The following is a 21,965-nucleotide window of genomic DNA, read 5'->3' on the forward strand; positions in this document are numbered from 1 at the left end:
TAGGCTCGCTGGGCGGGGCTCGGTCCTGGGCGAGGCCTAGGTTCGGGGGACGGGGCTAGGTCCTAGGACAGGGTAGGCTCGCTGGGCGGGGCTCGGTCCTGGGCGAGGCTTAGGCTCGGCGGGCGGGACTAGGTCCTGGGTGAGGCTTAGACTCGGCGGGCGGGACTAGGTCCTAGGACAGGGTAGGCTCGCTGGCCGGGGCTAGGTTCTGGGCGAGGCTTAGGTTCGGTGGGCGGGGGGTAGGTCTTAGCGGCTCTCCTTGCACCCTCCCGCTCAGTCCCTGACTGCCAGCCTCCTCCTTACCCCTACGCATTGCATCCCTCGTGGGGCTACAGGGACCGAAGGGGATCATCGAAGGATCACCCGTGTGTGCGCTAAGGCTGAGACAGGCTGCTCCGTAGAGGCGGCCAGGACGGTCTTCCTCTCGCCTAGGGATCCCCACTAGAGAATGGAAACCTGACTTGCTGTACCATACTTCCCTTCTCTCGAGGGCTTCGTGTGTTCTTCAAGACCTTACCCATCGTGCCCTCCTAGCCCGCCCCTGGAACCCACTGTCACCATGTGGCTGTTGAGGTAATAATTAAGTTCAGGAAACACCCAGGCACTTACGAGACTTCTCCCATGGTGCTGTGGATTCCAGAGTGAAGCCTGACCCTTCGTTTCCCAAAAGCCCAGACAGGAGAAAAGCTGGCTCAGGGGAACCTCTGCTTCTCCTGAGACAACTATGGGGCCTGAGACCTGGGCACACCAAGACTGGGCTCAGCTGTGTGGGATGCTCCCCTCATGTCACCCACCTCTGGGGCTTTTCCTCTAAACCAGCCCCCAGTGATACCACCAGGCCCCAAGTGGTGCACACGCCCCAGAACCGGGCACACCAAGACTGGGCTCAGCCATGCGGGATGCTCCCCTCATGTCACCCACCTCTGGGGCTTTTCCTCTAAACCAGCCCCCAGTGACACCACCAGGCCCCAAGTAGTGCACACACCCCAGAACTGGGCACACCAAGACTGGGCTCAGCCCTGTGGGATGCTCCCCCCCATCATGTGTCACCCACCTCTGGGGCTTTTCCTCTAACCAGCCTCCAATGACAGCACCAGGCCCAGAGCGGTGCACACGCCCCAGAACAGAGGACCCTGCGTGCAGGCAGACAGGGCGGGGTGGGGATAGTGCAGGTGAGAGCCTGGCCAGAGAGTGGTACTGACCCCTGGCAGGCTGCAGGGTGTGTGCTGGGGACCCGAGGCTGGCAGTCTGAAGGGAAGGCAGCAGGCGTGGCAGCTGTCAGCTGAGGAAGGAGAGACAGCAAGAGTTCTAGTACCCAGGAGTCTATAAGGAAGACGTTCAGAAAACACTGATAGCAAGGTAAAAGGGGCCCAGGTGGGTCCCAGGATGGTCAGTCCAGTGGGCAGCAAGAAGGCTAGAGGCCTTGGAGTGTAGGCATCCAGCCACCCAGATCAGTTCAGGTTTCCAGTTTCTTTTACTCAAGCAGTAGAGTCTTCTTAACCTACTCTCGAAAATTTATAGGTTAGAAATTTCTTCCTATATTTCAGTCATTCACTTACATTTCCAGCAATTTAGTAGTTGCTATTATCAATGTGATCTTTTTCTCACTACATTTTCTAATTAGTAAATAGGTATCACTGACCTCTTAGTGTTAATTTTCACCAGATGTCTTATACTTTCTAAGTAGATGATCTGATCACCTGTAAATAATTCCTTTTCAATCTTTGGTGCTTTCTTTTGGGCTCGATCTCCAATACATACACAGTTGTTCAGTACTGATGCTATTGATGCAAGTAATTTTTCTTGATTTTATACACAGATGTTCTCAAGACTTTGAATTTTCCCAGAAAACCTCACAACTTTCCCTTGCAAATAACCAAGAGAAATACTCATTTAATATCTAAACAATAGTACTTTATTGATAAAAGGTTAGTATAAATGGATACAAAATTGCTGTGTAAAATAAGTGTTTTCAAAATACATTTCTACAGGTAGAGACTATCTCTTAGTAAAAGAGCAGTTATCTATAATCAAAAGTATCTATTTAGATTTGGGCAGTAAAACCAAAGGGGATGAGAAGTGTAGCAGTGTGGGTCCTCCCTCCCTGCAGAGCTGATACCAGGAGGCAGCGTGCCTGAAGTACTTTCACTCAAACATATGCGGGGCTTAGTGACTTGCAAACTTGTTTTTCTTTTTTATAGATTTTCCAACAAAGTTATTAAATGGCAAACTCAAATAATGGACTCTGCATGGATGTACTCTAAAGTCATGGAACACTTTTGCTTAGTTACCTTCACACAACAAGCCATAACATATAGCTTTTGGCTATTCACAATTAAGCAACAGTGAAGGGGCAATGTTAGCAAGAATACCAGATTTTCTGTAGCACACCTTCGTATTATTATTTAACTGTCTCATTTTATGTTTTCTTTCTAGCCCCCACAAAAACCAAAAAACCCTGTCTCATCCTCAGATTAAGCATTTTCTCCATCTCCCTACACAACCATCGTCTCCTTTCATCTGTCACTTTCTCGGGCTGAATTTCCCAACTTCAGTAGAAATGATAAAAAAGGCAACCGCTGGAGTGTACCACAGGGAGACACAGGAAGAAAGGTGACACTAAGGCTACAGTGCACAGAAAACGGATCAGGTGTGGCTTCGACTGTGCGCACCTGCCCACTAGCCCATGCTACAGATTTAAAATGTCTTTCACTTTGAGAAGACACATGGTTTATATTACACAAAATGAATGAAAACGACAACGGCTAAAAATAAATGAGACAGTCTGCACACAAAAAAATGATTACTGCTATTTTCCTCCCATCAGAAAGTCACTCAAAAAGGGGGTATTTAAAGGAAACCCAAATCAGGAACACCCGGTAGGCATCAGAGGTTCAGGGCACCAAGGCCTTAGGGAGGAAACACTTTTCAGTGAAGCTGTGCTTCAGGAACACGCCCACCAACAGACCCCAATTTCCACAGGGGAGGCAGATCTACTACAGTTACAGAAAATACACTAAAGTGCAATATAAAATATAAAAAGGTTGGATTCTGAACAGACCAACTGCTAATTTTCCTTAAAAATTTTAATTTGGTTGAGTAAAAAGTTTACTGAATCTCGTTTTGTAGGTAAGAGTCTTAATTGCAATACAAAAACTGGAGCTCATGACTACTTTGATTTTCTCTGTAGCACAGGATAACCAGTATTAGTGGAGAACACTACAAAAAGGGGCTTGCGGTAAGTTCTTTGCATAGGGGTTTTAAAAATGACCTAGATCAGAATTAAGAGACTTCTTTAAAACTCACCTCTAAAAAAGCTGTTTAAGTATAAAGATGTATCTCATTAGGAAATTCTATTCTGTTTTATTTGGTTAAGAGATAAAATCACAGACGAATCAACAGTATAGAATTATAGCAGCAAAACTGGTTTTAGGTGTTGTGTACAAACATAAAAGCAAGGAAGCAGAGAGTCTCCAAATGGTATGATGTGGTAAGCAGATGGCCTTGCACCAAGTCAGTGCATCTTTCTACATCACTAAGCTCACACCTCTACCACTCAGATTATGGGTAAATCTGAATGTTCTAGATATAAATCAGGAGTGCTCATCAATGGTTAGTCAGTTGTTAAGTCAGTTAAATCAAAGAAATTCAGTATTAAGCATACATGCTGATTCTTGGAAATCAATTCTAACATTAGTGGTTAGGGAGAAAGAAAAGGAAAACATTCACCTCACAAAATACAGAGTGTAACATAGCAATGAAATACATATGTTAAAAGTACTTCATACAAAAAACACATCAAAAGTCTTTTAAAAATTAAATTCTCAGGCACAGGTACTGTTAAAATGTGGATGGCACCCTCCCAAGGATTGAAAACACACAGCTGGATCACGCATCTGGAATGTTTTCTTTTTTATCCAGGAAAGTGTTTTCTAGAAAAAAGAAAACAAAACACACTTAAGTGTGAGTGAGGCAATGTCTGCTGCATTGATCATTAAGTTCTACTTTTCTCATAAACTGAGCAAAAGGCAGGGCTTACATGACCACAAAGTTAACTGAATCAAAACACCACTCATAAGGCTCTTGGAAACTGGAAATGCCGCAAAACTAAAAAGTATACAGAAATAAAATTTTATCTATCTAAAAGTAAAATTTTCATTCCATAAGGTTGAAACCAGAAGCTCAGAGAAAATGAGCAAACACCTGTCACTGCTTCCTGCTTCAACTGAGCTGCATAGCTGAGGCATCCTTGTCTCCTTCCACTGTACCCTCACTTCCCCAGTCACATGCCAACACAGGCTATGCAGGACCAGCCTCTAGAGTCAGCAGGCCATCGTTTAAAAGTTATGGGACCATCAGCAAATAATGTTAAACTCTCAGAGCAGCAACAATTTCCTTATCAGTAAAGTGTGAACTAAGCACATACCCTTAGGACTATTCTAAGGTGTCAACGTGATGATGAAACTAAAGCAACCAACTTGGACCCAGCTGGGGGTGACATGGATGTTTTCTTTACATTAACTTATCAAACTGTACATACATATTTTTGTGCATTTTGTGTAAATACTGTATTTTACAATGAACACCTTTCCCAGTAAGCTGCAAGAGGGTTTGGTGACTAAGGCTCCAGCAAGACACTCCGGGTCCTTCCTCAGCCACTTGTCCATATGTCATGGAGGCCTAAAGACTCCCTGCCTTCTGCCCACCCACCCTGCCATAAGTCGGTGAAGGTTCAAGTCCCTTCCCCGTTTTCATGAACACACTCATGCTTCCAGAATGAGGTCCCTGAATTTTAGGGGAGACCATCTACAAAATTCCCAACGTTTCTTCCTCACATCTTGGCCAACTCAAACTCTCTTTCAAGCTCTAATCACATCTCTTGTATAAGGTCTGCCTTTACCCCAGCATCATGTGACCCACCCTCTTCTTTGGACTCTTAGGTTGTTACCTGACTTGACCTTTCATGCTTTTCCTCTGGCAAGTGATGGGAGTGGCCACCTGGCCAGTTCACAGAGCCTGCCTGTCCATAAGATACAAGGGAGTGGGCATGTGCCTTTTCCTGATCCTCAGTGTCTAGAGTCTGCAGATTCTTTTCAAGCAGGCAGACCAGCACACACTAATGACCGTCAGTCAGGACAAAGCTATCAGAGGAATAGGAGGTCAGCGGTCTCCATCCAGGGAATCCTTATCTACCTGGCATAATTCTTCCTCCTTGTGCCATCTTTACTTTTAATCTGTACAAGCTGTTTTAATAATACATTTTTATTCCCTTTAAAGAGATGTTTTAACAATTAACAAATTTCCAATAATACAACTAATAAAGGTGCTTTAATACATAATTTCCTTCTAATGTTGATATTTGCAAGCTTAGAAAATAACCTGCAAATGTACCCCAACAAAATAAAAGTTGTAATTATTAAAAAAAAAAGAGACAAAAATGTGAGAAATCTTTACTAGAAAGTAGGTGGCAAAGTAGTGGCTTCTGTTTTTCAGGAGCAATCTCTTCTCGTTTAAGATTAGTGATGGAGTTACTTCAAAATGCAAAATATTAATGAGGCTTAAGGAGGAACCTGTCATATTTAAGCTGCTACAACAATGTTAGTAACGACTGCCTGTCTTTCAGGCTAAGGGACAACAGGGCCTACCTGTGACGTCTTGGTATGTGCACATGGCTTTACACGTGGTGCCCGAGAGCCCCACCATCGCCATCCCCGCCCTGCATCTGCATCTGCATCTGCGCCTGCATCCTTGCAATCATCTCTTGCATGCGGCGGAGCTGTGAACACACACATAGGTTTTCAAGGTTTGCTATCTTTGAACATTACTTCTGGGTGTTCTGTGACTCCTAAAATTTCAACCTCTATACTTTCCCAAAACATGACAGAGTTATTATATAGACTTCTTGCCAATCGATTAAAAAACCAACAGCTAAAGAGAAAACCAAGTAAATGATATGAATATGCAAGTCAAACAGAAACAATAACCAAAGAAAGATAAGACAATATGATACATTTTCTTTTTTTTTTTTTTTTTGAGATGGAGTCTTGCTCTGTCGCCCAGACTGGAGTGCAGTGGCCAGATCTCAGCTCACTGCAAGCTCCGCCTCCCGGGTTCACGCCATTCTCCTGCCTCAGCCTCCGGAGTAGCTGGAACTACAGGTGCCCGCCACCTCGCCCGGCTAGTTTTTTGTATTTTTTTAGTATAGACGGAGTTTCACCATGTTAGCTAGGATGGTCTTGATCTTGTGACCTCGTGATCCGCCCGTCTCGGCCTCCCAAAGTGCTGGGATTACAGGCTTGAGCCACCGCGCCTGGCCGATACATTTTCTTAAGACAGAGTCTCGCTCTGTCGCCTAGGCTAGAGTGCAGCGGCACAAGCTTAGCTCACTGCTACCTCTCCCTCCCGGGTTCAAGCAGTTCTCCTGCCTCAGCCTCCTGAGTAGCTAGGATTACAGGCACACACCACCATGCCTAGCTAATTTTTGTATTTTTAGTAGAGATGGGGTTTCACCATGTTGGTCAGGCTGGTCTCAAACTCCTGACCTCATGATCTGCCCGCCTCCGCCTCCCAAAGTGCTGGGATTACAAGTGTGAGCCACTACACCCGGCCAATATGAGAAATTTTCTAACCTAAAAGGAGGGAAAGAGACTGATGACAGTGGGAAATGCAAAGTAAAGGGGAATGGGAATGAGTCAGCTTTTCTGGAGGGCAACGAAGGCCTCACAATAAAAATAATATATATACATACATATATATGTATTTGTTTTTAAAGGGATGGGATCTTGCTCTTTTGCGTAGGCTAGACTGCAGTGGCACAATCATAGCTCACTGCATCCTTGAACTCCTGGGCTCAGGGAATCCTTCTGCCTCAGCCTCCTGAGTAGCTGGGACTACAAGTGCATGCCGACATGCATGGCTAATTATTTTTTAATTTTTTTGTAGAGACGGGGCGGGAGGGGGGGGGGTCTCACTCTGTTGCCCTAGCTAGTCTTGAACTCCTGGCATGAAGTGATTCTCCTACCTTGGCCGCCTAAAGTGCTGGGACTGTAAGTGTAACCCACAGTGCCTGGCCAAAAATAGTGAACGTTAATTCATCTTTATCCTTATCATTATGATTTGTATGTATTCAGAAATGCCTCCAGGAAAGTATTATAAAACATTCAACTAAATCTTCTTCAGGTAACTTTGTGGTTATTTTTAACATTTAAATATTTGATCAATATTGAATTAATTTGACAAAAGAAGTATTTTCTTTCTGTTTCCAACAGGCTAGCCCATTATGATCCTATTGTTTACTGAATAATGTGTTTGCCTTCCAAAACTCCAGCAGATCTGAATGCCACCTTTACAACAGCGCATATTTCCATATTTATGATCTACTTACAAAAATCAGTGACATTACTAAATTGTCTCCAAAGTCTTTCAGCTAAATATATGAAGCATTATGTATGCTATGTAAGTATCCATGTTTATTACATATACATGTGTATATATAGTAATAAAATAGTTGTATGTATCCTCAACAAATTAAAAAAGAAAAACTATAAATTATAAGTTAATTACCAATGGTATCTATCGATGTAAACACGAAACAGCTTTAGTCACAAGAACAGTAGTTTTCAGCTGCGCGCAGTGGCTCACACCTGTAATCCCAGCACTTTGGGAGGCCAAGGTGGGCAGATCACGTGAGGTCAGAAGTTTGAGACCAGCCTGGCCAACAGGGCGAAACCCCATCTTTACTATAAATAAAAAAAGACCTAGCCAGGCATGGTGGTGGGCACCTGTAGTCCCAGCTACTCAGGAGGCTGAGGCAGGAGAATGGCTTGAACCCAGGAGGCAGAGGTTGCAGTGAGCCGAGATCACACCACTGCACTCCAGCCTGGGCAACAGTGCAAAACCCTTGTCTCAAAACAAACAAAACAACCAACCAATCAATAATACTTTTCTACTTACCTCAGCTTCTTTTTCCAGCAAGATCTGGTCTTTATTCATGTCCTCATTCTCCACTTTTCTAAGAATTGAAAGAAATCAGAATTATAATGCTGCAACAAATAGCTATTTGATAACCCCCAACAAATTCTACTTTAAAATTTAAAATGACATGTATTCATCCTTCTTTTTTTTACTGAGATGGTGTCTTGCTCTGTCGCACAGGCTGGAGTGTAGTGGCATGAGCTTGGTTCACTGCAACCCCCACCTCCTAGGTTCAAGCAATTCTCCCACCTTAGCCTCCCAGGTAGCTGTGATTACAGAAGCGCGCTACCACGCCCGGCTGATTTTTTTATGTTTAGTAGAGACGGGGTTTCACCATGTTGGCCAGGCTCGTCCGAACCTCAAGTGATCTGCCCGCCTTGGCCTCCCAAATTGCTGGGAATACAGGCGTGAGCCACCACGCCCGGCCTATCATTTTTCCAATTAAAGACATAATGAATAAAAAGGAAACAATGATTTTTTTAAAAAGTTCAAACAACATGAAATGGAACATTGAAGAGACTTTTCTTACTCTAGGCTTGAGTGACAACACTTGCTGTTACCCACTCAAAAAACAGGTATTATCTGAAGAATTCGCTTTGAGATGAGCTATTCTTTATTAATATGAATGTAGTCACCACACTTAAGGAAGGAGCAGGATCTGTGTGAGTGAGCGAGGGGCAAAGGGCGAGCTCCCCAAGCACACCTGAGCATCACGCTCTGCAGAGCACACTAATCCCCGTCTCAGGGCCAGCGCCTGCTCAGCTTCCAGAGGGTGGAATTTTCTAGCTGCCTCTAAAATCTTTCTTAATGTGGTTTCCAAACTCGTAATTAGACTTCACTGTGGACAACGTATGTATAACTTACATAAAGACATATTAGCATGGCTAAAAAGAAAAGGTGAGTGAGGGCGGCTGCAGGACTTTACAAGGATTGAAGCTGCTGCTTCAGTGGCCACTGGCTGCTCGGAAGTCACTCATCCTGGCCTCACCCTTAACTCAGGCGCTGCAGTTTCTTAATGGCAACAAGTTTGTCCTCATGTACAGAGTGATGCTTTTGAAGGAGGACTCGACACAAGCCTCTGGCCTGTCCTAAAGGTCTAAAGTCTTTGTTTGTTTGTTTTTTGAGACAGGGTCTTGTTTTATTGCCCAGGATGAAGTGTAGTGGTGCAATTATGGCTCACTGCACCTCCCAGGCTCAACTGCTCCTCCCAACTCAGCCTCCTGAGTAGTATGTGCTACCATGCTCGGCTAATTTTTTTTTTTTTAATTTTTGTAGAGATGGGATTTCACCATGTAATCCTATGGTCTCAAAACTCCTGAGCTCAAGCAAACTACCTCGCCTTGGTATCCCAAGGTGCTGGGATTAAGGCATGAGCCACCATGCCTGGCCTAAAGTTTTTATGTGCGTATCATTAAATGTACTTTTTTTTTAAAAGGCTAAAAGAGCATAATTTGATTAAATTAACAACTCTTTTGTAGTAACTTTTGAGTAGGAAACCAAACCATGTTGCTTAATGGTCAAGAAGGCTGAGCTGAACACACAGAGGAAGAGGAACATCATGGCTCAGGGTGACCAATACAGAGGAAGGGGCACAGTGTGATGATGACCTGCCGCCTCTCTTAAGTCTCTCAGAACGGAAGTTTTCATAATGAAGGTCCTGGGTCACCTCCTGGAGATCCTGCATGTGTGTGCTGAAAGAGAAGAGGAATACACTAAGGTGGCCTCATGCATGTGACATTCTCACGAGAAAAAAAACCACCCATCAAGTACATAGAAGAAATAGCAGTAATTAAAATTACTTGGTAAATTGTACATAAAGCTGCTGGGATTTCAGGATAAGGAGTATGGCCGTGGAAACATCTAATGAGGTATAGCTCTCCCTTTGTTCCCCAATCAATGATACACAAACACAGGTCTGGACTGAGTCTCTCAGCAGGATTTCTGCCAGAGGCAATGCCACCCCGTATGAGGCCATCTCTACCACAGGATGGCAGATAGACAGATTTTAAGAGATTTTTAGGTCAACAATGTCTGAAATAGAAAACACTCTTCTAACAGGACTTACAGAAAATGTAATGAAAATATTCATGCCTCCCATAACTCAAAATTTATATATTACTCTCATATAAGAAGAAAGAGTTGGTTAGCTTAAGCTATGCAGAAGACCATAAAGTGAAGGACTAATATTCTGGATCCAAGAATATTAGTCAACAACTCAACCTTCCATTCATCTTATGACTTTTTAATTGCCTAGCTTACTCAAAATACTTAAGCAGTCCAGAATGAGCAAAACATTGTAACACACTCCTATTTATTCAGGATCCAGGGAAATGGATTGAGATAGCCAAGGAGGGGCTCACTCTACCTCACTGTGAGAAACACACAACTGACACTAAAGTGAAGTCCCCAAACCCCGTCTTCAGCCTCTACATCCCCCTCAATAATGGGGATCGGGACAGCCAAGGATGCAGCCCTGGAGGAGCTGAGTGCACTTAACTTCTTACACGACCATTAAATTGTGTTTGACAGAGCTTGGATGTTTTAACATGTTACTGATTTTAACTTACTACAAATTGCTAAACTAAGTGAGACATGTGGCAAATATATAGCAACTTTCAACTAATCAAAACATTGATTTCTCCATATCAGTCATTCTTTGAAGTCCTCTGATAAAAGAGGTATAGTTTAAGCGATACTCTCAGCCTGTTTTTGTTGAGATGAAGTCTTGCTGTTGTTGCCCAGTCTGGAGTGCAGTGGCGCAATCTCGGCTCACTGCAACCTCTGCCTCCAGGTTCAGGAGATTCTCCTGCCTCAGTCTCCCAAGTAGCTGGGACTACAGGCACCCACCACCACGCCTGATTAATTTTTTTGTATTTTTAGTAGAGACAGGGTTTCACCATGTTGGCCAGGCTGGTTTCAAACTCCTGACCTCAAGTGATCCGCCCGCCTTGGCCTCCCAAAGTGCTAGGAGTACAGGTGTGAGCCACCGCACCCTGCCTCAGCCTCTTTTTTCAAAAGTAAAAGCAATGTATGCATGCTACTGTATGTGAAATTAATTAATTTATTTATTTATTTTTATTATTTTGAGACGGAGTCTCACTCCATCTCCCAGGCTGCAGTGCAGTGGCGCAATCTCAGCTCACTGCAACCTCTGCCTCCTGGGTTCAAGTGATTCTCCTGCCTCAGCCTCCTGAGTAGCTGGGATTACAGGTGCGTGCCATCACGCTCGGCTAATTTTGTTTTTGTAATTTTAGTAGAGATGGGGTTTCACCATGTCGGTCAGGCTGGTCTCGAACTCCTGACCTCGAGATCCGCCAGCCTCGGCCTCCCAAAGTGTTGGAATTACAGGCATGAGCCACCACGCCCAGCCATGAAATTTATTTTTAAAGGAAAAGACATCTATTTTTGTAGTCAGGTCTGCAATTGTTATTAATAATAAATGGAAGACACAAAAAGCTAACCAGGGCCATCCAATGAGTCTCAGACTGGGGAGAAGGGCCCAGGTGTGGCTCAGCCTGGAGCAGCGGACCAGGAGCCTACACAGTCTGACCATTTCCTTACCCGCACTGGGGACCTCTCAGACCCCAGTTTAGGTTCTAGTCTCCTTTTAACATCAAAGATATAAGATCTTAGCAGGAAGGAAGGGTACTACAGGTTACAGGCCACAGGCAGAAGAGTTAGTTTAGTAGTGCCACAGAGGGCCCCTGGGTGAGGGTTCTCAGCACCAAGCTGCAACAGCCCCACACCACTTCTGCAATGTGAGAAACACTGAGGACGGCAATGAAGCTGCTGGCTGCAACTACCTTGGAGGTCAAGTGTACACCCCGTTTAAAATCCATATTCTTCATGCCAAATTCTGCCAGAAGGAACACACCAAATGTCTTACATGAGCATGGTTCTCAGCTTCAGAAAGTCGTTGTGCTCTGGGTTCTCCACCTCCACAACACCCCAGGGGTAGAGGCGGCCTCTGACCTTCTTTCCTTTGGCTTCAATCAACTGATTGGAGCCAACCACAGAGAACGGGATGCTAGCCTAGAAAGAGACACACAGAGTAGACAGGCTCCACACAGGGAACCCCAGAGTTCACTGTGAACACGAGAACATCAGCACAGACTTAACACAATGCTACTGACTACAAAATTTAATTGGAAATCTGGGGGTACGTAACATTTTCTTGAGAATTGTCAGATACCTTTCACATGGGACAAACTGCATGAAAACAAATTAAACCTACAATAAAATTTCTAAGCTTTAGGTGATAGCTGTACAATATTTTTTTTTGGGAGACAGACTCTTGCTCTGTCGCCAGGATGGAGTACAGTGGCACGATCTCACCTCACCGCAACCTCTGCCTCCTGGGTTCAAGTGATTCTCCCGCCTTAGCCTCCCGCGTGGCTGGGACTACAGGTGTGCACCACCATACCCACCTAATTTTTGTATTTTTGATGGAGATGAGATTTCACCATGTTGGCCAGGATGGTCTGGACCTCCTGGCCTCAACTGATCCATCTGCCTTGGCCTCTCAAACTGTTGGGATTATAGGCATGAGCCACTGCGAGGCCTTAAAATATATTTAAAGCAACATACCCAGACAATCGCTCTCATCTTAACACGGACAACAGTAAACAGGAGTTATTTATGTTGTGCATTTGAAGCCAGTTCTTACCTTGAGAAGTCTAGTCTGCTCTTTAAAATCTTCATCTTCATCTGATTCTGCATCAGGTAAGTGATAGATTTTGATGTTATGTTCTTCAATTTCATCCAGAATCTGAGAGAATGACAAAACCAGGATCAATTTTAGCAAACTGCCTATGTTATTATAGCCAATTCTAACTCATTGTGTAAGAAATACATCAGAATCATTCAAACGTCAATAATCAAACTGATTATGCAAGTTACTGTCAAATAAATTTATAAAACTGCGGCCAGGCACGGTGGCTCACGCCTGTAATCCCAACACTTTGGGAGGCTGAGGTGGGCGCATCACAAGGTCAGGAGATCGAGACCATCCTGGCTAACACGGTGAAACTCTGTCTCTACTAAAAATACACAAAATTAGCCAGGCGTGGCAGTGGGCGCCTGTAGTCCCAGTTACTGGGGAGGCTGAGGCAGGAGAATGGCATGAACCCGGGAGGCGGAGCTTGCAGGGAGCCGAGCTGGTGCCACTGCACTCCAGCCTAGGTGACACAGCGCTACTCCGTCTCAAAAAAAAAAAAAAAAAAATTAGCAATAATGCACCACTACCCTCAATGTACAAAGCAGTAGGAAGACTAACGATAGCCCCAGCACAACAGCTAAAATGGAAATCATATCACAATCAGCCTCAAGAAGGGCAATTGCCGCAGAGATGCTATAGGCATGAGAAGACCCTGGAGAACAGGCAGGAGTCTTAAAAGCAGAGAGAAGGAAGACGTACCCCAGATGGGGGAAAAAAAAAAAAACAACCTTGTCAAAGGTACAGAGAAGACACATGGAGAGGATTTTGAGAACAACAAGAAATTCAAAAGGTTGGAATCTAAGACATCCAGTTGGATAAGTGAACAAAAATTGGAGTTACAAAGTAGAGAGTTCCATGAACACCAGACTAGCGACCGGGGATCTGTATTTCATTCAACAGGTAGCCAGCAGCCAGCAGCAAAATCCCACAGTCCGACCTATCAAGCAGGCATAGTGTGAGGGATGGGGCTTGAGGGGAGAAAGAGCTGGGCTGACGTTGAAATACGAACTCATTCATCAGTCAATCAATTAAAACCCCAGCACTCAAATGCCCACTAGATGGTGGGCACTCTTAACAGGCACCAGGCAGGTCACAGCTTTGTTTCGTCTCACCCCAGTACCTGAGCCATCCAGGGAAGAGAGAACAAAAGCAACGTGAGCAGAAAATATCCCGACCTCAAACTGTGCACTGGATTTGCTCTCTGGTTTTAAGAATGGAAAGCCTTAATGTGACCTAAAAAGGGCTTGAATGGATCAGAGATTTGGTTTTAGCACAATGTCTGCACTAATTCAGAACTCCAGAAAAGGCCCTCCTCTCTACATCCTTGATTCTGTAACTCGACCTTCAGTCTTTACATAAATCCTTATTCCTAAATGGGAGGAACTATCTTATCTCTGGGAGAAACTGAGCAATAAGAAGCATGAATTTGTTCACTTGTCCTCATCTCACGGCCCCTCTCCTGGTCTATTACCCATCCACGCCAACCCCATCTTTTGTCCTATGCTGGCCTCAAAAAGATGGAGCTTATACTTTGGAGGAGAGAAGAGTTTGGAAACATTTAGTAAGCTATTTAAAAGTAAGGAGAGGAGTCAGAAAGTGATGAATAAAAAATAATGTACACATTTCTCAATCTGGAAGATTTCAAGAATTGTGGGACCATTTAGAGAGACAGGGAAGTTGGAAGGACAGGAGTTCATCAGTGGTCAAAAGAGGACTCCTGTGGGCACGTGTGGTTCACAACAAGAAATAAGATACTTGGAAGGGCAAATCAGAAGCCACAGAAATAATGTGATCAAAATAATATTAAGGAATACTGACCTCCAGGGCTCAGGAAGGTAGGTGGTAAAAAGCAGCAGAGAGAAAAGCAAACACAGTGGCTCAGCAGCCAAGGAAGGGAAGTTTCAGGAGAACTGCCAATCACACCAACCCCATGGGTGGGGCCCACATCTCAGAACTGAACTGTTGGCCAAGCCCACGAGAGCGCAACTGCAGGTGGACGACAGGAAGCCTGAGTGAACACGATCTTGGGGAGGGCAGGTAACAGCTACCAGGAAGTGTCTGACTAAAAGAAAGGCTGGTGAAGGCAAGAGGCTAGTAGAGGCTGGCAGGAGGCAAGAGGTTCTTTCAGATACAGCAGAATGAACAAACTGGTAGGCATCAAGGAGAAACTGGAGAAAGACAAGTGATTAAAGAGGCCCAAGAAGGAAGGGATAAAAGCTCGAAGTATTTTGATTCACCTCAGATGTTGTAATCAAGCACTAAGTGTTTTGCATACAGGATTAGAGATGAGAATTAGAGCATTCTAACCCTGACACCACCCCCATTTCTATCTCAAAGAAATTTAATGTAGCAGAGTACAAAAGGTAAAGTTCCCCTAAGTGGGAATTGCTAAAGTATTTATTAGCATAAAAACGTCTATGCTTCCAGGGGTTCTTCAAAGGTTCAAATACTTCCTAAAACACTGGCAGGCACTTGAGACAATTTAGGAACAGGCTGCCAAACATGACTACGTGCTGCTTAAAAACTGCTTTGGAAAAAAACACCAGAAAAAATGTGAAAACATGAAAGTCAAACCAGGTGAAATCATCTGCAACGTGACAGTCAACATCTAAAAATAAGAAGTATATCTGTTAAATCAATAAAAAAGCAAGAGCCAAGCCCCTGCAACCTGAGAGAACACACCAACGGGCATCAACACCAGGACAGAGACTCACTTCGGCAATCAACGAAATGCAAATTGAAATGAGATACAATTTCTCAGATAGGAAACACATTACAAAAACTGGCAGCATAACCAGGACAGTTTTAGGGGGTGGAGAGAAGAGTACACTTTGGAAATGTAAATTGTTACGAACTTACTTTAGAGCAAATTTAGTCATCCTTCAAAAATTTAAATGTTATTTAAATTTTATTTCCTACTAAGAATTCGTTTGGCTCACACAATTGTGAAAAGATAGATGTGCACCAATGTTCATTACAACAATTATGCAACAAATCTATTATGTGCCAGACATTACTCGGAAGTCTGGTAATACATAAGTGAACAAAGCAGATTCCTGATCTCAGGACCCGGGGTCAGCGGTCAGGAGAAGCCAACAAATACACTGGAGAAATACTTTATGCAGTGTGGGGTGAGTGCTACCAGCAGAGCAGGGGATGGAGATGTGAAATTGTGTGTGTAGCGCTGGGCTCAGTGACGGAGTTGCCCACACAGGTATCTGAGGGAAGACTGGTCCAGACAGAGGGTATCACTAGCAAAAAGAAATAGCAAGGGGCAAAGAAATAGTAAATTTGGTCAAAGAAGAAAAGGGGCCAGAGCAAAACAAAAAGTAAGCCAATTATCCATCAACAGGAAACTGGACAACGTAGAGTATATTCATACAGTGGAATGCTGTGCATCCAGTAAGTATCAGGATATAGTATATATATGAGGATGCTTCCAAATATTTTTAAACAGAAAAATCAAATGGCAGAATAGTATTACTATGTGATTTCACTCTGTAAAACCAAAAACATAAGCCATGTTCTAGAAGGATATATACTTAACAGTTGTTCTTTCTGTGGGTAATTAAAGAAATTTTTTTTTTTTTTTCTTGAGACGGAGTCTTGCTCCGTCACCCAGGCTGGACTGCAAACAACCTCCGCCTCCTGGGTTGAAGCGATTCTTTTGCTTCAACTTCCCAAGTAGCTGGGACCATAGGCGCCCACCACCACGCCCGGCTAATGTTTGTAATTTTTTAGAGATGTGTGGAGTTTTGTCATGTTGGTCAGGCTGGTCTCGACCTCCTGACCTCTGGTGATCTGCCTGCCTCAGCTTCCCAAACTGCTGGGATTACAGGCGTGAGCCACCACGCCCGGCTTAGAAATTCTTTTATTAAAAAACATTTTTTTTTTTTTTAAGAGACAGGGTATTACAATGTTGCTGAAGTCCTCCAACTTCTGGGCTCAAATGATCCTCCTGCCTCAACCCCCTGCTGTACCCCGCTACCCTGCCCTAGCAACTGGGATTATGTGCACATACCAGTAATTCAGTGACGTATTTGTATTTTTAGAGTTTGGCATATACAAACTATTTGGACTTTCTTAAGGAGCATATAATCAGAAAAAAGCAAGTGATTTAAACATACATAGCAGAGAATCAATAAAGAGGCTTTACAGAAACACACGCAAGAGGGCACTGAAACGGGCGCACCACAGGAGCTGCCGGGGGTGAGAGACGGTTTGCTGGCTGACAACTGCTATGTCCCAAACAGAACAGAGAACCAGTCTACTCAGACACACCCTTGTATAGGTCATCTGCAGTAAAGAATTTAGGTAAAGTAACAAACTTCATGAAGAGATCACATTTCTGTATTTGAGTCACTGAACTCCTATGGAATGCACTTGTGTGTAACCAACTGCTACTCAGAGAGGGCATTTTAAATATAAGGAGAATTTAAAGAACAGAAATTTGATACCTTCATGAAGGCAAAAATTAAAATTTATAACTATTAGGTTCTCCTTGAAAACCACCATTAAAATGCAGGAAAAATTCTCCTGCTCTGCCTCCCGACACCTGAGCAGACACCTGAGCAGACTGAGTGTGCTAACACCCTCCTTTCTTCATCCCCATGCCCCCTAGTCGCACCCTGAGGGAGAGCAGGAGGCCAGCCTCACTCACCCTTTTCTTCAGCCGCTCCCGTTCCTTCAGGGTGAGAGTGTCAGCTTTTGCAATGACAGGCACAATATTCACCTTGTTGTGTATTGCCTTCATAAACGCCACATCTAAGGGCTTAAGTCTAAAATTAATTTTAGAAGTGTCACTTATTTAAAAAAAACACATACAAAACTCTTCTCTCTCTCAAATTATCTTAATTCTTATATTAAAATACAGAGTTTGGGTAAAAGTTACAAACCCATGTAGTAAAGCATTTCTCCACAGTAAACAATTACTTACCCATGTCCAAAAGGTGAAATAAAGTAAAAGCAACAATGCACCCTATTATCAATGATGTGCCGCCTGTTCAAGCCGCTCTCGTCATGCAGGTACCTCTCAAACTGCTCATCAATATAGGAGATAATTGTCTTAAAACTGAGAGAAATAGAAACATTAACAATAATCATAGGGTACAAAACAGGGGGTCCCTGACTTCAAAGGGAAAACAAGTGCCTCTGCCCAAATATATACAATTTAATAATTCATTTTCAAGATGAGAACAGAAGACTGACTCCTAAATTTGGCAAATGGAAGTTTTTGGAAACTATGCCAAGCATAATTGCCTCAAGTGCTGGGAGTCAAAAAAAGCTTGAATGGAATAGGTTTTGATGCACCTGAGAGAGGGCCAGTGTAGACAGGGCTGCCAAGTTTTTCTTTTTTTAGAGAAACTGAGTCTTGCTCTGTCGCCCAGGTTGGAGTGCAGTGGCGTGATCTCGGTCACTGCAACCTCCGCTTCCAGGGTTCAAGCGATTCTCCTGCCTCAGCCTCTCGCGTAGCTGGGATTATAGGCATACGCCACCACGCCCGGCTAATTTTTGTGTTTTTAGTAGAGACAGGGTTTCACTATGTTGGCCAGGCTGGTCTCGAACTCCTGACCTTGTGACCAGCCCCTCCCCGCACCCCCCACCAGCCTCCCAAAGTGCTGGGATTACAGGCGTGAGCCACCGCACCTGGCCAGGGCTGCCAATTCTTTTCAGGCACGTGACTGTGAAGAGGGGCAGAGGAACAGGATGGTAGAGAACATGGGTCAAGAACAGGTTTATCTGAGCTGGGAAACAGCACAGCACTTTCACATGTAAGGGAGAAATTCCTAAATGTAGGAGAAAGACAAAAGAACCTTCCCCTTTCCATCTAGTGGTGGAAAGCTGATGCTTTAGGTTGACAGGATTAGAACAAGGAGGGAGTTTGTACAGTGAAAGTGGCATTCTTTGCCCAGTACAGGTGACAGACTGCTCTATCTTCTACTTCTTGATTTCCTTATTTGTGAAAATGATGCCAATGAGCAGTCATTTACAGACACTACGACCCAATCCACTCTCTAACAGGTTTCACTTCCTTCCACGTGGAAAGGATGTACTACAGTATTTCGTTCACCAGCCGCGGCTCAAATCCAGGTGTTTCATTTACACTAGCAGTCTATGGACGACCGGCTTTGCGATCTCAAATCCTACTAGAGTACCAGAGAAAAATTCCTCTATAAAATTCCTTAAATTATTTAAAAAGTCAACATTAACACACTTTAAATTATCTAGCTGTTTTATTATATACAGCGACCCCAAACTTAATCACTCATTAACACAATCTATAAATTTAAGTACATTAAATAAACAAATGCAGATCCCTGGGCACCCGGGTGCATACCAATCTCTGCAGTTGATAGCGTCACCATAGCCAGGGGTATCTACCACTGTCAGGCGTAGCTTGACCCCTCGCTCTTCAATTTCAACAGTTGAAGCCTCAATCTGGACAGTTCTTTCAATTTTTTCTAGAAAAGAAACAAACTTAATAGGGAATATAAGCAGCATGCGAAGACGAAAGCTCACATTAACAACATTCTCCCAACTAGTGACTTCAGAGTCCACTACCTCTCTGCAGAGGTAGGTTCTCCGAAGTTACCATGGGGATTACGCAAAAATGATCCCAGAGGAGTCAGAAAGGGGAAGGTTAAAAACACAAATATTAAAAATCATAATTTCTGTTCCTGGGAAAAGAAAGGAATTTACGAATTCATTTAAAAACTGAATTCAAAAATATCCTGAAAGGCGTACATGTTCTTGCAGCAGCCCCAGTCCTGGGTTCTCACTGTGTGCGCCTAATTCATTCAACAGGCATTTGTGGATGCTGGTGTCCTGTGCTGGAACTTTCCAACAGCAGATGAATTAGAACATCTATCCCAGCAATCTTCTAGTCACACAGCATTTTTGATGTACAACATTCTCACTTAATCCATCAAATGTTTAATATAGGCAGAAGCTACTTATTACATTTTACAGACAAAACAAACTCAGAGAGGATAGATCCATGGATACGTGTCAAAGAAAGTCTACAGCCATAAATCCAAGGACCTCGGTGCAGCAACTGCCCCATAAGCGTTTTCCTTGTGTTCAAAGTTGAACAAGAACAAACAGAACACAGAGCTAAGACATAAAACATTCATTAGGCAGTCTTCAGCACCTTTCATGTAAAATTACACTTACAGTAACATAGGAATGTTTTTACCTGCAGCTCCAGGTATGACTCTTTCTGGGTAGAGATCAGTTAGGAAAAGGCTGTTTATGAGAGTCGATTTTCCTAGACCTGATTCACCTTTAAATAAAAAGAAAAACCCTGTCATGACCTTATACATATGACACCATTCAATCTGTTAAGTGTTTACACGTGGCCTGGACTGGGCTAAGCACCTCACAAACATCATTCTGTGTTTAGTACCTATAGTTCCACTACGTCTGGAGCATGATCTTTGAGTGTACTCAAAGAAACTCTAATTTGCCCAAGGTCGGAGTACTATCCGGAGCAGGGCCAAGATTGAATTCAGGTCTATGAGACTAGACCTTGAACATCATACAATCAGAAACACGACAGTTCACAAACGTGAGGAATGTACTTTAGAGGTTGGTTTTTATTTTTGACAAACAGAATGTAAAGCAAGTTTTCAATGATCAGTTCTGCTAGTCACTAAACTTACCACATTTTCAGAAAACTGAACATATCTATCCTGTAGTGTCAAGAACACTTGTGCTTCCCGAGCTGCAGGAACGGGTGAGCAGGACAGGGCCTGTGGTCTGGTGGGCTCACTTCTTGAACCCTCACTCTGCAACCTCCCCCTTCTGCCACCTTGTCTTCTTCCTGCTTTAAACCCATCCCCGTTTCCCGGCACTGGCAACTGCCATGTGTCAGGCAACTTTCCTGCTCCCTTTGCTGAGTTCACATGATCAATTCAGCGACACATATCCATGTAAGCTTTCAACGAGGTGAGAATCTCTCTCCAACTACTGTGAACATATATTCTGATTATCTGAAATTTAACTTCAAAAAAGATGCAAAACACCAAAAATTAAATTTTACATTTGAAGGAAGCACAAATTCCACTGCTTCATTGCAGGTTATCATCTAAGTCTGAATTCTGCATGGAGAAGCGCTTCTGATCCTGGTACTACATAGCACTTGGTGCTGGACCGTCCCCTAGGCACCTAAACCACCCTCTGTTAAGTTCTGCAAAGCCTGAGGAAGGAGTACACATCTCTTGAAAAATTATTTCTGGCTGGGCACAGTGGTTCACACCTATAATCCCGGGACTTTAGAAGACCAAGGCTGGAGGATCACTTGAGGCTAAGAATTTAAGACCCTACCTGGGCAAAAAAGTGAGACCCCCATCTCCCAAAAAACCAAAGAAAATAAAAAACTCCAAAACCTTAGCCAGGCGTGGTGGCATGTACCTAGAATCCCAGCTACTTGGGAGGCGAGGGCAGGAAGATTGCTTGAGCCCAGGAGTTAGAGGTTATAGCAGGCTATGATCATGCCATTGCACTTCAGCCTGGGTACAGAGTGAGACCCTGTCCCTTACAGAAAAAAACAATTCTGGGAAAATCAAGAACAAAAAAGTGAATTTGAAATGTGCAGATATACAAAATTAGGACTGCATTTTAAGTGAACTGCAATTTTCACACATGAAAAGAACAATGTGTTGCACATGCCTAAAAATGATTGTAAAAATTTGACTAAGTACCTATTATCCCATTAAGTCATCCTTTTAATAAACTGTGGTGCAATGCCCCTTTACATTTTTGCTCCATTTAAAGAAGGTTTTACCAGTAATTGCTAAGTCCTTTCTGCATGTCTGGCACAGGTCTAGGAGCAGAGACACGACATAGAACAAGAAGGAACCAAGTCCCTGCTCCCTGGAGCTCTGCAGCCCAGCAGGGAGAGGATAAACCGATGAAATCCCTTTCTGACTAGAGTAGCAACAGCTGTGGGGAACAGCTGAGAAAGTCATCAGAGACAGCTTTTAAAAAAGCAGTTAGAATATCCCACTGGCTACTTCTAACTTATAGATCTTAATTTTAAGGGTATATGTGATTATTTTACTTGGAATAGCTTTTGAGTAACATCAACAAATGGTTTGCTTAAGGAACTCAGAACATGAGGCTACACTTGGGCTGAATCACTGCAGCGCAGGCACCCAGCTCTGCTCTGCCCCACTTTCTTTAGTATCTCCATTCTGGCCAGGCGTCTTTCACATACGTGTCAGCAAATGAGAGAACAAGACACACAGAGATCCGGGCCTGTAAATCTATGCCA

The 21,965-nt window shown here is 43.7% G+C and overlaps 1 protein-coding gene across 4 annotated transcripts in view; it reads right to left on the reverse strand.

The window, feature by feature from the left end:
• Positions 1-1,892: 1,892 nt before the first annotated feature.
• Positions 1,893-21,965, reverse strand: part of SEPT2 (septin 2) — a 47,466-nt gene continuing 27,393 nt past the window's right edge. For 3 of the 4 annotated variants that reach the window (XM_011996379.1, XM_011996376.1, XM_011996378.1), the window contains 10 exons: positions 19,887-19,973; positions 19,029-19,152; positions 17,628-17,762; positions 17,352-17,469; positions 12,641-12,742; positions 11,861-12,006; positions 9,582-9,665; positions 7,954-8,011; positions 5,646-5,776; positions 1,893-3,932 (listed from right to left, as the gene is read on the reverse strand). In XM_011996379.1, coding sequence (XP_011851769.1) covers positions 5,675-5,776; positions 7,954-8,011; positions 9,582-9,665; positions 11,861-12,006; positions 12,641-12,742; positions 17,352-17,469; positions 17,628-17,762; positions 19,029-19,152; positions 19,887-19,973 — 956 coding nt within the window. In that variant the 3' untranslated portion in view covers positions 1,893-3,932; positions 5,646-5,674. Of the gene's footprint in view, positions 3,933-4,920; positions 4,924-5,645; positions 5,777-7,953; positions 8,012-9,581; positions 9,666-11,860; positions 12,007-12,640; positions 12,743-17,351; positions 17,470-17,627; positions 17,763-19,028; positions 19,153-19,886; positions 19,974-21,965 lie in introns of all 4 variants that reach the window. The other variant, XM_011996377.1, reaches the window with a different exon arrangement.

The sequence above is a fragment of the Mandrillus leucophaeus genome, unplaced genomic scaffold, assembly GCF_000951045.1.
Source record: "Mandrillus leucophaeus isolate KB7577 unplaced genomic scaffold, Mleu.le_1.0 Scaffold510, whole genome shotgun sequence".
Lineage (NCBI taxonomy): Eukaryota > Metazoa > Chordata > Mammalia > Primates > Cercopithecidae > Mandrillus > Mandrillus leucophaeus.